Source organism: Salmo salar, chromosome 21 (genome assembly GCF_965601325.2).
Source record: "Salmo salar chromosome 21, fSalSal1, whole genome shotgun sequence".
Lineage (NCBI taxonomy): Eukaryota > Metazoa > Chordata > Actinopteri > Salmoniformes > Salmonidae > Salmo > Salmo salar.
Window position 1 is genome coordinate 15,067,501 of NC_138311.1, and position 13,182 is coordinate 15,080,682.

At 43.3% G+C, this 13,182-nt stretch overlaps 1 protein-coding gene across 2 annotated transcripts in view; it reads left to right on the forward strand.

Annotated features, from left to right (window-relative positions):
• LOC106581822 (glycerol-3-phosphate dehydrogenase, mitochondrial) overlaps positions 1–12,962 on the forward strand; it is a 51,604-nt gene extending 38,642 nt beyond the window's left edge. For both annotated transcript variants that reach the window (XM_014164199.3, XM_014164200.3), the window contains one exon: positions 9,640–12,962. In XM_014164199.3, the coding sequence (XP_014019674.3) occupies positions 9,640–9,801 (162 nt within the window). In that variant the 3' untranslated portion in view covers positions 9,802–12,962. The remainder of the gene's footprint in view (positions 1–9,639) is intronic.
• The last annotated feature ends 220 nt before the right edge of the window (positions 12,963–13,182 follow it).

Sequence of the window (13,182 nt, forward strand, 5' to 3'; positions counted from 1 at the left end):
CATTATGATTTAAAGTCAAAACTGATCCTAGATCAGCACTCCTACTCTTGGACGCAATACAGGCCAATGTCTAATGCTCTTAGAAAATGGGTTTGTCTCAAATCAGAGTGGGAAGCATTTGCATGTTCTCTATACATTACATTGACTTCGCTCGGTGTTTAAGGAGGATTTCATTTGAGATTGAGGTGGAGTGACCTGTCTGAGCCCTTTGTTTCATATGTCAGACGTGTGAACATTTTGTGGCGTCTTAAGAGCATATGCACTCTGCTGAAATCCAACTAATTAGGAGAAAGGAATGGAGATCTTTACATTTAGCTGTTATATTAAGGATGAACTTCATCAATGTCTTTTGGATGTTAATTTAGTTAGGAATATGCTGTGTGCATGGAATCAAATAATTTTTTTTTAACTCTTCAGAAGGAGACCGCCTACCTATCCACTTAGTACTCTTAGACTTGGGCATCTCAGACTGCTGATCTAGGATCAGTTTTCACAATGAATAAGATCAAATGGACAGGGGGAACCTGATCCTGATCAGCACTCCTACTCTGTGACATTTCATACATATAGCCCCTGGACCAAATTTAGTGGCTCCAAAAACCTGGTTTAATCTTCCTTAGTGTACTTTTTGAGTGGCAGAACCATTTATTTCCTGGTTTTCTGATGGTCTTGGAGTGGAGTCCAGTGGCTGAAGCTGGAGGTTCTGGTTATGGTGGTATTATGGGTAGGCATGGTCTTCCTCACATAAGGCATGAGCTGACTTACAACCAGGATGGCCGGTGAGCTGAACATGTTCTAGCATGATAATGATTGAGCCAGCATCCCCCTTTCTGTCTTTCTCTCTCTCTGTCTTTCTCTCTCTCTCTCTTTCTTACTCACTCTCTTTCTCAATTCAATTCAATTTGCTTTATTGGCATGATGTAACAATGTACATATTGCCAAAGCTTACTTTGGATATTTACAATATTAAGATAATGAGAATCAAAATTGTCAACGGGACAACAGTTACAACAATAACCAAGGGTCAAAATAACCATACATTGAACAATAGCAATAAGCATACAGTAGAGGACATGTGCAGGTTGATTGGTCTGTCAGACACTGTCCCTCATCTTATGGCAGGCAGCAATGTAGTGCGCTGCCAACCCACAGCTCTCTGTGTCCTCCCCCAACAGGACTGGTAGCCTATTCTTATCAGAGAGGTCATTAAAACCTTTATATTTTTTACATTTTGTCAGGAAATGCAGCTCTGTCTCAGGTTCTGCTGTGATGCAGTGTTTGCACAGCCTTTCCTCTACAGGGAGCTAGGTTTTCCTGTGTCTACCCTTCTCAATGGCAAGGCTGTGCTCACTGAGCCTGTACTTTCTCAAGGTTTTTCTAAGGTTTTGATCAATAATCATGGTCAAATAGTTAGCCACGGTGGACTGTCAATTTAGGGCCAGATAGCACTGCATTTTGCTTTGTGCTTGTGCTTCCCAATAAACAATGTCGTTTTGTTTTGATTGCTTTGTAATTTGTTTTATTCTGATTGATTGGATGTTCTGGTCCTGAGGCCTCTGTGTGTTAGTAGAACAGGTTTGCGAACTCAGCCCCAGGACCAGCTGGCTGAGGGGACTCTTTTCTTTGCTCAGCTCTTGGCATTGCAGGGCTTGGTAATGATATGGGAGGGGGTCACTGTATTTTAGATGTTTCCAAAACTTAATTGCTCTTTTTGAGTTTTTATTATTAGTGGATATTGGCCTAATTCTGCCCTGCATGCATTATTTGTAGTGTTCCTCTGGACATGTAGGAGAATCTTACAGAACTCTGCATGCTGGGTTTCAATGGGGTGTTTGTCCCATTTGGTGAAATCTGTTTTGCAAGTGGACCCCACACCTCACTGGCATAAAGTGCAATTGGTTCAATGACACATTCAATTAGTTTTAGCCAAATTTTAATAGGTATTTCAATTTGAATTTGTTTTTTAATGGTGTAGAATGCCCTGCGTGCTTTCTCTCTCAGTTCATTCACTGCATCATTAAGGTGTCCAGTTGAGCTTATTTTTTAAGTATTTTTAAGTGATTGTAGTGTGTGCAGTACTCTATATATTTTGTACCAATTGAAAACTTAGTCTAATTCCCTGAGATCTGGATCTTCTCTGGAAAATCATTATTTTAGTCTTTTTGGGGTTTTCTGCCAGGGCCCAGGTCTGGCAGTACTGCTCTAGCAGGTCCAGGCTCTGCTGTAGGCCATGTGCTGTGGGTGACAGCAGGCATAGGTCATCTGCGAAGAGTAGGCATTTAACCTCTGAATTGTGGAGACTAACACCAGGGGCTGTGGATTTTTCTAGAATAGTGGCTAATTCGTGGATGTAAATATTGAAGAGTACAGGGCTCAGATTGCATCCCTGGCGAAGGCCCTGCCCCTGGTTAAAGAATTCTGTTCTTTTCTTGCCAATTTTAAAGCTGCACGTATTGCCAGTATACATTGATTTAATTATGTCATATGTTTTACCCCCTACACCACTTTCAATAACATTGTAGAACAGTCCTGTATGCCAAATAGAATCAAATGCCTTTTTGGACGTCGATAAAGCAAGAGTATATTTTGGTATTATTTTGGTGGACATGTTTATCGATCAGGGTGTGTAGGGTGTAAATATGATCAGCCGTGCGATGTTTTGGTATAAACCCAATTTGGCTTATACTCAAGACATTGTGCTTATTAAGGAAGTTTAGAACTCTTACATTTATAATACCACAGAAAACCTTCCCCAGGTTACTGTTCAAACAAATGCTTCTGTAATTGTTAGGGTCAAATTTGTCTCTGTTCTTAAAGATTGGGGTTATGAGTCCTTGATTCCAGATGTCAGGGAAATAACCTACACTCAGGATCAAATTAAGCATTTTTAATATAGCCATTTGAAACTTTGCACTAGTGACTTTGAGCATCTCATTTAGGACGCCATCAGGTCCGCATGCTTTTTTAAATTTGAGGGCCTGAAGTTTCTTATAGAGGTCCTGGTCAGTAATTGGGGAGTCCAATGGATTTTTATTGTCCTTTATAGCTTTTTCTAATCCATTCAACTGATTTTGGCATTGCTCTGCGTTTGTGTCAATTTGAACGGTGTTGTTGTAACGCCCTGGCCATAGAGAGGGGTTTTTGTTCTTTATTTTGGTTAGGCCAGGGTGTTACATTGGGTGGGCGTTCTATGTTCATTTTTCTATGTTTTGTATTTCTTTGTTTTAAGCCGTGTGTGGCTCCCAATCAGGCACAGCTGTAGTTCGTTGTTGCTGATTGGGAGTCACACATAAGTAGCCTGTTTTTCCTTTGGGTTTTTGTGGGTGATTGTCTTCCGTTAGTGTGTTTTCCTGACAGGACTGTTTTGCTGTCATCTTTGGTTTATTTTTGTCAAGTGTTCTCTTTTTTCAATTAAAATTCTAATGATGAACACATCCTCCGCTGCACCTTGGTCTAATTCTGACGACGGCCGTTACAGAATCACCCACCAACAACGGACCAAGCAGCGGAGGAAGGAGCAGCACCAGGAGGGGATGAAGCAGCGTGCTCGGGAGGTAATGGCATCCTGGTCGCTGGAGGTTTTGGAGTCAAGGATTGACTGGACATGGGATCAATTATTTGACCACTGCAACAACCTGCCGAGGGAGCTCGACGGACACGAGAGGCAGCCCCCAAAAAATGTTTGGGAGGGGGCACAAGGGGAGATTGGCGGAGTCAGGCGTTAGACCTGAGCCAACTCCCCGTGCTTACCGGAAGCAGCGTGGTACTGGTAAGGCATCGTGTTATGCTGTGAAGTGCACGGTGTCTCCAGTGCGTGTTCATAGCCCGGTGCGCTATAGGCCAGCCCCCCGCAAGTGCCATGCGAGTGCAGGCATCGAGCCAGGACGGATTGTGCCAGCTCAGTGCGTCTGGTCTCCAGTGCGCCTTTTCGGTCCAGGTTATCCTGCACCGGCTCTGCGCACTGTGTCTCCAGGGCGCTGGGAGGGCCCAGTTCGCCCAATGCCTGCGCTCCGCCCGTGCCGGGCCAAAGTGGGCAGTCAGCCTGGAGTGTGGGTAAAGAGCCTACGTACCAGAACTCCAGTGCTCCCCCACAGCCCGGTTTATCCTGTGCCTCCTCCTCGGACCAGGCCTCCAGTGGGTCTCCCCATCCTGGTCAGTCCTGTGCCTCCACCACGGACCAGGCCTCCAGGGGGTCTCCCATCCTGGTCAAGCCTGTGCCTCCTCCACGGACCAGGCCTCCAGTGGGTCTCCCCATCCTGGTCAGTCCTGTACCTCCTCCACGGACCAGGCCTCCAGTGGGTCTCCCCATCCTGGTCAGTCCTGTGCCTCCTCCACGGACCAGGCCTCCAGTGGGTCTCCCCAGCCTGGTGAGTCCAGTGCCTGCGCCCAGAGCCAGGCCTCCTTCATGTCTCCCCAGCCTGGTGAGTCCTGGGCCAGAGCCGCCAGAGCCGCCCGCCAGTCCGGCGCCGCCAGAGCCTTCCGCCAGTCCGGAGCCGCCAGAGCCGCCCGCCAGTCCGGAGCCGCCAGAGCCGCCCGCCAGTCCGGTGCCGCCAGAGCCGCCCGCCAGTCCGGAGCCGTCAGAGCCGCCCGCCAGCCCGGAGCCGCCGGAGCCGCCAGGATTGCCCGCCAGCCGGGCGCAGCCAGGGACGCCAGGGTCGCCCGCCAGCCGGGCGCAGCCAGGGACGCCCGCCAGCCGGGCGCAGCCAGGGTCGCCCGCCAACCGGCGCAGCCAGGGTCGCCCGCCAGCCGGGCGCAACCAGGGTCGCCCGCCAGCCGGGCGCAACCAGAATCGCCCGCCAGCCGGGCGCAGTCAGGGTCGCCCACCAGTCCTCCGGCGCGGCCAGGGGCGCCACCTAAGTGGGCGACGCCGAGGGTGGAGCGGAGACCACGTCACGCACCTGAGCCGCCGCCGTATGTAGGCCCACCCGGACCCTCCCGGACCCTCCCCTTCAGAGTCAGGTTTTGCGGCCGGAGTCTGCACCTTTGGGGGGGGGGTACTGTAACGCCCTGGCCATAGAGAGGGGTTTTTGTTTATTATTTTAGTTAGGCCAGGGTGTTACATTGGGTGGGCGTTCTATGTTCATTTTTCTGTTTTTGTATTTCTTTGTTTTGGGCCGTGTGTGGCTCCCAATCAGGCACAGCTGTAGTTCGTTGTTGCTGATTGGGAGTCACACATAAGTAGCCTGTTTTTCCTTTGGGTTTTTGTGGGTGATTGTCTTCTGTTAGTGTGTTTTCCTGACAGGACTATTTTGCTGTCGTCTTTGGTTTATTTTTGTCAAGTGTTCTCTTTTTTCAATTAAAATTCTAATGATGAACACATCCTCCGCTGCACCTTGGTCTAATTCTGACGACGGCCATTACAGTTGTAGAGTGTTTTAAAATGGGTTGTCCATACGTCACCATTTTGTATCGCTAATTTCTCTTGTTTCGATTTTATTTTCTCCAGTTTTGCCAGAAGTTGTTTGTGTTTATAGACTCCTCAATTAGTGTCAGCTGCTTGCTGTTGTACTGTGCTTTTTTGGTTCTGAGTGTACGTTTATAGAGTTCTAAAGTCTCACAGTAATGAAGGCGTAATTAACCATTATTAGGGTCTCTGTGCTTTTGGTTGGATAGTGTTCTAAGTTTTTTCCTTATAATTGTACAATCAGCATCAATCCAGTTGTCATCTGTGGTCTTTTTTGTTTAGTTTTTTTTGATCAATTTCAGCTGTGCTTCTTTTGCTGTTTGCCTGAATATATAGTTGATGTTTTTTACTGTTAGATTGATGCCTTCTTTACTGTGAGGGAATGTGGTATCCAGAAAGTTATCTAAGAGTGTTTTGATATTTTGGTTACAGGTTTCTTTTTGGTATTCTTCTGTGCTGTTTTGGGGCCATCTGTCTAAATTTCTGATGTTGTATAGCTTACTGGGCTGTGAATGTGTGGTTGTTTCCATGTCTGTTCTTTTGAGGAATAACGACATTTGGCTGTGATCAGACAGAGGTGTTAGTGGCTTGACAGTGAATGAGCTGAGAGAGAAAGGGTCAATGTCTGTAATCATATAGTCTACTGTGCTGTGGCCAAGAGGTGAGCAATACAGTCGTGGCCAAAAGTTTTGAGAATGACACAAATATTAATTTTCACAAAGTTTGCTGCTTCAGTGTCTTTAGATATTTTTGTCAGATATTACTATGAAATACTGAAGTATAATTACAAGCATTTCATAAGAATCAAAGGCTTTTATTGACAATTACATGAAGTTGATGCAAAGAGTCAATATTTGCAGTGTTGACCCTTCTTTTTCAAGACCTCTGCAATCCACCCTGACATGCTGTCAATTAACTTCTGGGCCACATCCTGACTGATGGCAGCCCATTCTTGCATAATCAATGCTTGGAGTTTGTCAGGATTTGTGAGTTTTTGTTTGTCCACCCGCCTCTTGAGGATTGACCACAAGTTCTCAATGGGATTAAGTTCTGGGGAGTTTTCTGGCCATGGACACACAAAATATTGATGTTTTGTTCCCCGAGCCACTTAGTTATCACTTTTGCCTCATGGCAAGGTGCTCCATCATGCTGGAAAAGGCATTGTACGTCACCAAACTGATCCTGGATGGTTGGGAGAAGTTGCTCTTGGAGGATGTGTCGGTACTATTCTTCATTCATGGCTGTGTTCTTAGGCAAAATTGTGAGTGAGCCCACTCCCTTGGCTGAGAAGCAACCCCACACATAAATGGTCTCAGGATGCTTTACTGTTGACATGACACAGGACTGATGGTAGCGCTCACCTTGTCTTCTCCGGACAAGCTTTTTTCCGGATTCCCCAAACAATCGGAAAGGGGATTCATCAGAGAAAATGACTTTACCCCAGTCCTCAGCAGTCCAATCCCTGTACCTTTTGCAGAATATCAGTCTGTCCCTGATGTTTTTCCTGGAGAGAAGTGGCTTCTTTGCTGCCCTTCTTGACACCAGGCCATCCTCCAAAAGTCTTCGCCTCACTGTGCGTGCAGATGCACTCACACCTGCCTGCTGCCATTCTTGAGCAAGCTCTGTACTGGTGGTGCCCCGAATCCCGCAGCTGAATCAACTTTAGGAGACGGTCCTGGCGCTTGCTGGACTTTCTTGGGCGCCCTGAAGCCTTCTTCACAACAATTGAACCGCTCCCCTTGAAGTTCTTGATGATCCGATAAATGGTTGATTTAGGTGCAATCTTACTGGCAGCAATATCCGTGCCTGTGAAGCCCTTTTTGTGCAAAGCAATGATGACGGCACGTGTTTCCTTGCAGGTAACCATGGATGACAGAGGAAGAACAATAATTCCAAGCACCACCGTCCTTTTGAAGCTTCCAGTCTGTTATTCGAACTCAATCAGCATGACAGAGTGATCTCCAGCCTTGTCCTGGTCAACACTCACACCTGTGTTAACGAGAGATTCAATGACATGATGTCAGCTGGTCCATAGTGGCAGGGCTGAAATGCAGTGGAAGTGTTTTGGGGGGATTCAGTTCATTTGCATGGCAAAGAGGGGCTTTGCAATTAATTGCAATTCATCTGATCACTCGTCATAACATTCTGGAGTATATGCAAATTGCCATCATACAAACTGAGGCAGCAGACTTTGTGAAAATTAATATTTGTGTCATTCTCAAAACTTTTGGCCACGACTGTAGGTGAATCTCCCCAAAGAGTCCCCCCGTAACCTACCATTGACAAAGTACAGACCCAGGCTTCTACAGAGCTGCAACAGATCCCTTCCGTTTTAGTTGATGGTGCTGTCACTGTTGTTTCTATGGGGGAGATTAAGGCAGTTAGAAACAGTATGCCTGTAATAAAGCAGTCCCCTCGTGTGGTCGTTAGATCAGGTAGTGTTCCTGTGCACGCATTTGTTTCCCCACAGATTTCCCTGGGCCTGGAAATGGCACATCTCTTCCTCAAGGGTGGGGAAGGTCTCCTCTGAGTAATATGGGGATTCTGAGGGGGGGATATACAGTTGAATTCGGAAGTTTACATACACCTTAGCCAAATACATTTAAACTCAGTTTTTCACAATTCCTGACATTTAATCCTAGTAAAAATTCCCTGTCTTAGGTCAGTTAGGATCACCACTTTATTTTAATAATTTGAAATGTCAGAATAATAGTTGAGAGAATGATTTATTTCAGCTTTTATTTCTTTGATCACATTCCCAGTGGGTCAGAAGTTTACATACACTCAATTAGTATTTGGTAGCATTGCCTTTAAATTGTTTAACTTGGGTCAAACGTTTCGGGTAGCCTTCCACAAGCTTCCCACAATAAGTTGGGTGAATTTTGGCCCATTCCTCCTGACAGAGCTGGTGTAACTGAGTCAGGTTTGTAGGCCTCCTTGCTCGCACATGCTTTTTCAGTTCTGCCCACACATTTTCTATAGGATTGAGGTCAGGGCTTTGTGATGGCCACTCCAATACCTTGACTTTGTTGTCCTTAAGCCATTTTGCCACAACTTTGGAAGTATGCTTGGGGTCATTGTCAATTTGGAAGACCCATTCGCGGCCAAGCTTTAACTTCCTGACTGATGTCTTGAGATGTTGCTTCGATATATCCACATAATTTTCCCCTCCTCATGATGTCATCTATTTTGTGAAGTGCACCAGTCCCTCCTGCAGCAAAGCACCCCCACAACATGATGCTGCCACTCCCGTGCTTCACGGTTGGGATGGTGTTCTTCGGCTTGTAAGCCTCCCCGTTTTTCCTCCAAACATAACGATGGTCATTATGGCCAAACAGTTCTATTTTTGTTTCATCAGACCAGAGGACATTTCTCCAAAAAGTACGATCTTTGTCCCCATGTACAGTTGCAAACCGTAGTCTGGCTTTTTTTATGGCGGTTTTGGAGCAGTGGCTTCTTCCTTGCTGAGCGGCCTTTCAGGTTATGTCGATATAGGACTCGTTTTACTGTGGATACAGATACTTTTGTACCTGTTTCCTCCAGCATCTTCACAAGGTCCTTTGCTGTTGTTCTGGGATTGATTTGCACTTTTCACACCAAAGTACGTTCATCTCTAGGAGACAGAACGCGTCTCCTTCCTGAGCGGTATGATGGTTGCGTGGTCCCATGGTGTTTATACTTGCGTACTATTCTTTGTATTGTTTGTACTATTGTTTGCTCCCAAGGATGAACCAGACTTGTGGAGGTCTACAATTTTTTTCTGAGGTCTTGGCTGATTTCTTTTGATTTTCCCATGATGTCAAGCAAAGAGGCACTGAGTTTGAAGGTAGGCCTTGAAGTACATCCACAGGTACAACTCCAGTTGACTCAAATGATGTCAATTAGGCTATCAGAAGCATCTAAAGCCATGACATCATTTTCTGGAATTTTCCAAGCTGTTTAAAGGCACAGTCAACTTAGTGTATGTAAACCTCTGACCCACTGGAATTGTGATACAGTGAATTATAAGTGAAATAATCTGTCTGTAAACAATTGTTGGAAAAATTACTTGTGTCATACACAAAGTAGATGTCCTAACCGACTTGCCAAAACTATAGTTTGTTAACAAGAAATTTGTGGAGTGGTTGAAAAACGAGTTTTAATCACTCCAACCTAAGTGTATGTAAACTTCCAACTTCAACTGTATAAGGATTTAAACGTTTTTAAATGGTCCTGCTGCTGTGTCCTGTCTTTAGCTAATGAGTGCTGTGAAGAAGGGCCAGGTGTCGGCCAACCGTCTGGCCATACTGATGAAGACGGCTGAACAGAGCCTGGACCAGATAAACCCCCTCGAGCAAAGGGAACCTGTCGACCAGAGGAAGCCTGTGTCGGTGGACCGTAGCGGAGGAGGAGTGTGAGACATAGCCCCCCTGGCCCTGGTACTTCCTCCGGACGATCCTCGTCACACAACATACGTCACACAACGTATGTATTGCACCTCAAAGTATGAGTGCCGATTTAGGATCAGTTTTGCGTTTTAGATCACAGTAAATAAGGTTATATGGATGGCGGGACCTGATCCTAGATCAGCGCTCCTACTCAGAGATGCTTGATGCATACGGCCCTGCTCCAGCCTGGTCGCCACAGATCTATGTGCAGTAAACAACCCTTCTGACTTGTATGTTGCCATGGTCATGTCATGTGATATCATATCATATCATAGATGTCATGTATGGCATGACAACGGAAGTCACAAGGGTTGGCTAAAGCTCATATGGTGTTGTATACAGACCTGGACAACCCAAAGGTACGAAGCTCATTATCTTATGTCTTCCATGGGAGCACATGTTCTATCACTGCATCAACACACATGTAGCCGATGCCTCGCCTTGAATCTTACAAACTTGCTTCCATATTTATTGAGATATTTATTGAGATATGAAATGAGTAATTATTGGGACACTGTTGTTTATTTCAATGTATTTATTTCAATGTATTTATTTATTATTCGTTTATACACATTTCAACAACAAAAAATTCTTAGCGTATGATGTTACTGTTGTTTTTACCATTGCCCAAGAGCGTACAACTGAATGTTAAATACAATGCAAAGTGATTTGCAACGTACGTTGACGACCTGAATTGCACTCTTTATGGTCTTTTTCAAAAGGGTTTTATTGTGTACCGTACTCCTGTGCCATTTTATACATTTTAGATACTGACAATCTAAAGGGAGGCATTTTGTACAAAAAGTGTTTGCTGGATGTTGTGAGTTTTGACCGCACTTTCAGCAAAGTTCTATGGTCCACATTAAGTAATGCAATTTAACTGTTCTATTCAATGCAAGGCTTAATTGGAAAATGATAGCATTTTTCACTCATTGCCATTTACATCTATATTTTATCCCTTTCAAATGGACTCTAAATGCTAGATATTTATTATATTAATTTAGTCGACGTCAAATGAGATACAAATCAACAGTAAGCATCTTTAAATATTCCACAGTAGGTGCATGTGATTGGTTCCTGGAAACGTTATTGTCTTGCATGATTTTATTATGCTGAATGGGATTAAGTGTTGTATTTGATGCTGGCTTTTAATTTCTGTGTCTGTCTGTGCACTTGGTGTTTTTATGACTATTAATTTATTACTTATGGTTTGTCTGGTTAGCCACTTGCATTTCTAGAGTAATAAGGGAATGTATTTAATGTGCCTTGGTATCAGATCCAGTGTGAATTGAGAGCATGAATCAACAGAGCTGATTAAACCATACTCTCCCTGGCTTTTAAGCATGCTTAATTTCACAGTAACTATAAATAAAGCAATTATTTTCTCATGCACACTGTTAAAGTAAAAATGTAATGCGTTTGCCCCTAGTACAACAATTACGTATGAGGGCCGTTTCAAAGAGTTACATCTCTAACTATCAGTTCTTAATTAATCCACTTTGAAAGTTGACCAGAGAGCACGAGACCAAATCACTGAGACCATGGTTGTTGTTGTTCTTTTAAATTGTTTTAATAAAACTCACATTGTTAGCTAATTGTTTTTAGAATACATTGATGGGAAATGTGAGGGTTAAATGTAGGGAATTATAAAACATATTTATGCCGGGCTTAATCTACAGATTGTTTCTCACCAGCCATAGGGAATTATAAAACATATTTATGCCGGGCTTAATCTACAGATTGTTTCTCACCAGCCATAGGGGTGTTATGCAATTCTAACTCCTCAAAAGGACAACAACAGTGATATTCTCAATACATAGTACTTGGGAGGGCTTATCCATTCTTCTACTGCCAGCTCCAGCACTAGGATACTTGATGTATGAATTAGATTTACTCTTTTATTTGGATGGTAGGATGGCCAATTGTTGTTCTTATGTAGTTGGGTGAAGTTTTGTTTTCCTTCTGACAAAAGCAATGGAATGTAAATTTAGTTGCTGCATGAAGCAACTGCTTTCAGCAATAAGTATTAATACAGTACCAGTCAAAAGTTTTAGAACACCTAGTCATTCAAAGGTTTTTCTTTATTTTTACTATTTTCTACAATCGTAGAATAATAGTGAAGACATCAAAACTAGGAAATAATACATATGGAATCATTAGTAACCAAAAAAAGTGTTAAAAACTTTTTCGGAATCGGTGTCCCTTCCACGGGACGGTTGAGCTAATGTAGGCTAATGCGATTAGCATGAGGTTGTAAGTAACAAGAACATTTCCCAGGACATAGACATATCTGATATTGGCAGAAAGCTTACATTCTTGTTAATCTAAGTGCACTGTCCAATTTACAGTAGCTATTACAGTGAAAGAGTACCATGCTATTGTTTGAGGAGAGTGCACAATTTTGAACATGAAAAGTTATTAATAAACAAATTATGCACATTTCGGCAGTCTTGACACAAAATGTTGAACAGAAATGCAATGGTACATTGGGTCAGTCTAAAACTTTGCACTTACACTGCTGCCATCTAGTGGCCGAAATCTAAATTGCACCAGGGCTGAAATAATACATTATGGCCTTTCTCTTGCGTTTCAAAGATGATGGTACAAAAAAGAATACAAAATACTTTTACCAGATCTATTGTGTTATATTCTCCTACATTCCTTTCACATTTCCACAAACTTCTAAATGTTATCCTTGCTTCAGGGCCCTGAGCTACAGGCAGATTTAGGTATGTCATTTTAGGCAAATATTGAAAAAAAGGTGCGGATCCTTAAGAGGATTTATTAAACAAACAAAATATATTTTATATTTGAGATTATTCTAAATATAAAATATATTTTGATTTGATTAACAATTTTTTGGTTACTACATGATTCCATATGTATTATTTCATAGTTTTGATGTCTTCACTATTCTACAATGTAGAATAGTAAAATTAAAGAAAAAGTCTTGAGTAAGTAAGTGTGTCCAAACTTTTGACTGGTACTGTAAAAGATGCTGGTAAGTTCATCAGCATCAAACTCCAACAGTTATGTCTGTATTTCTTGTATTTCTTTTTTTGTGAACATTGTTTTTATCGAGTCACTTAATCAGTACAATGAATGTGAAATATTAAAATTGTTGAACAATATTTTGCCTGTATTTGTGACAATATTTTCTGCATCCCCTGCTTCTAACAGTAACATTCCTCTGTTTCAACAGGAACAGGAGTGTCTCCCGAGCAAAATAAAATTAGTTCTGTGAAAGTTCCCAGACATTTGTTAGGTCGAGGCAAATGTCCTCATAACACAAAAACTGTCCAGTCATGCTGATGATTATAGAATGTTTGTATAAAACATTTGCCTGATGTT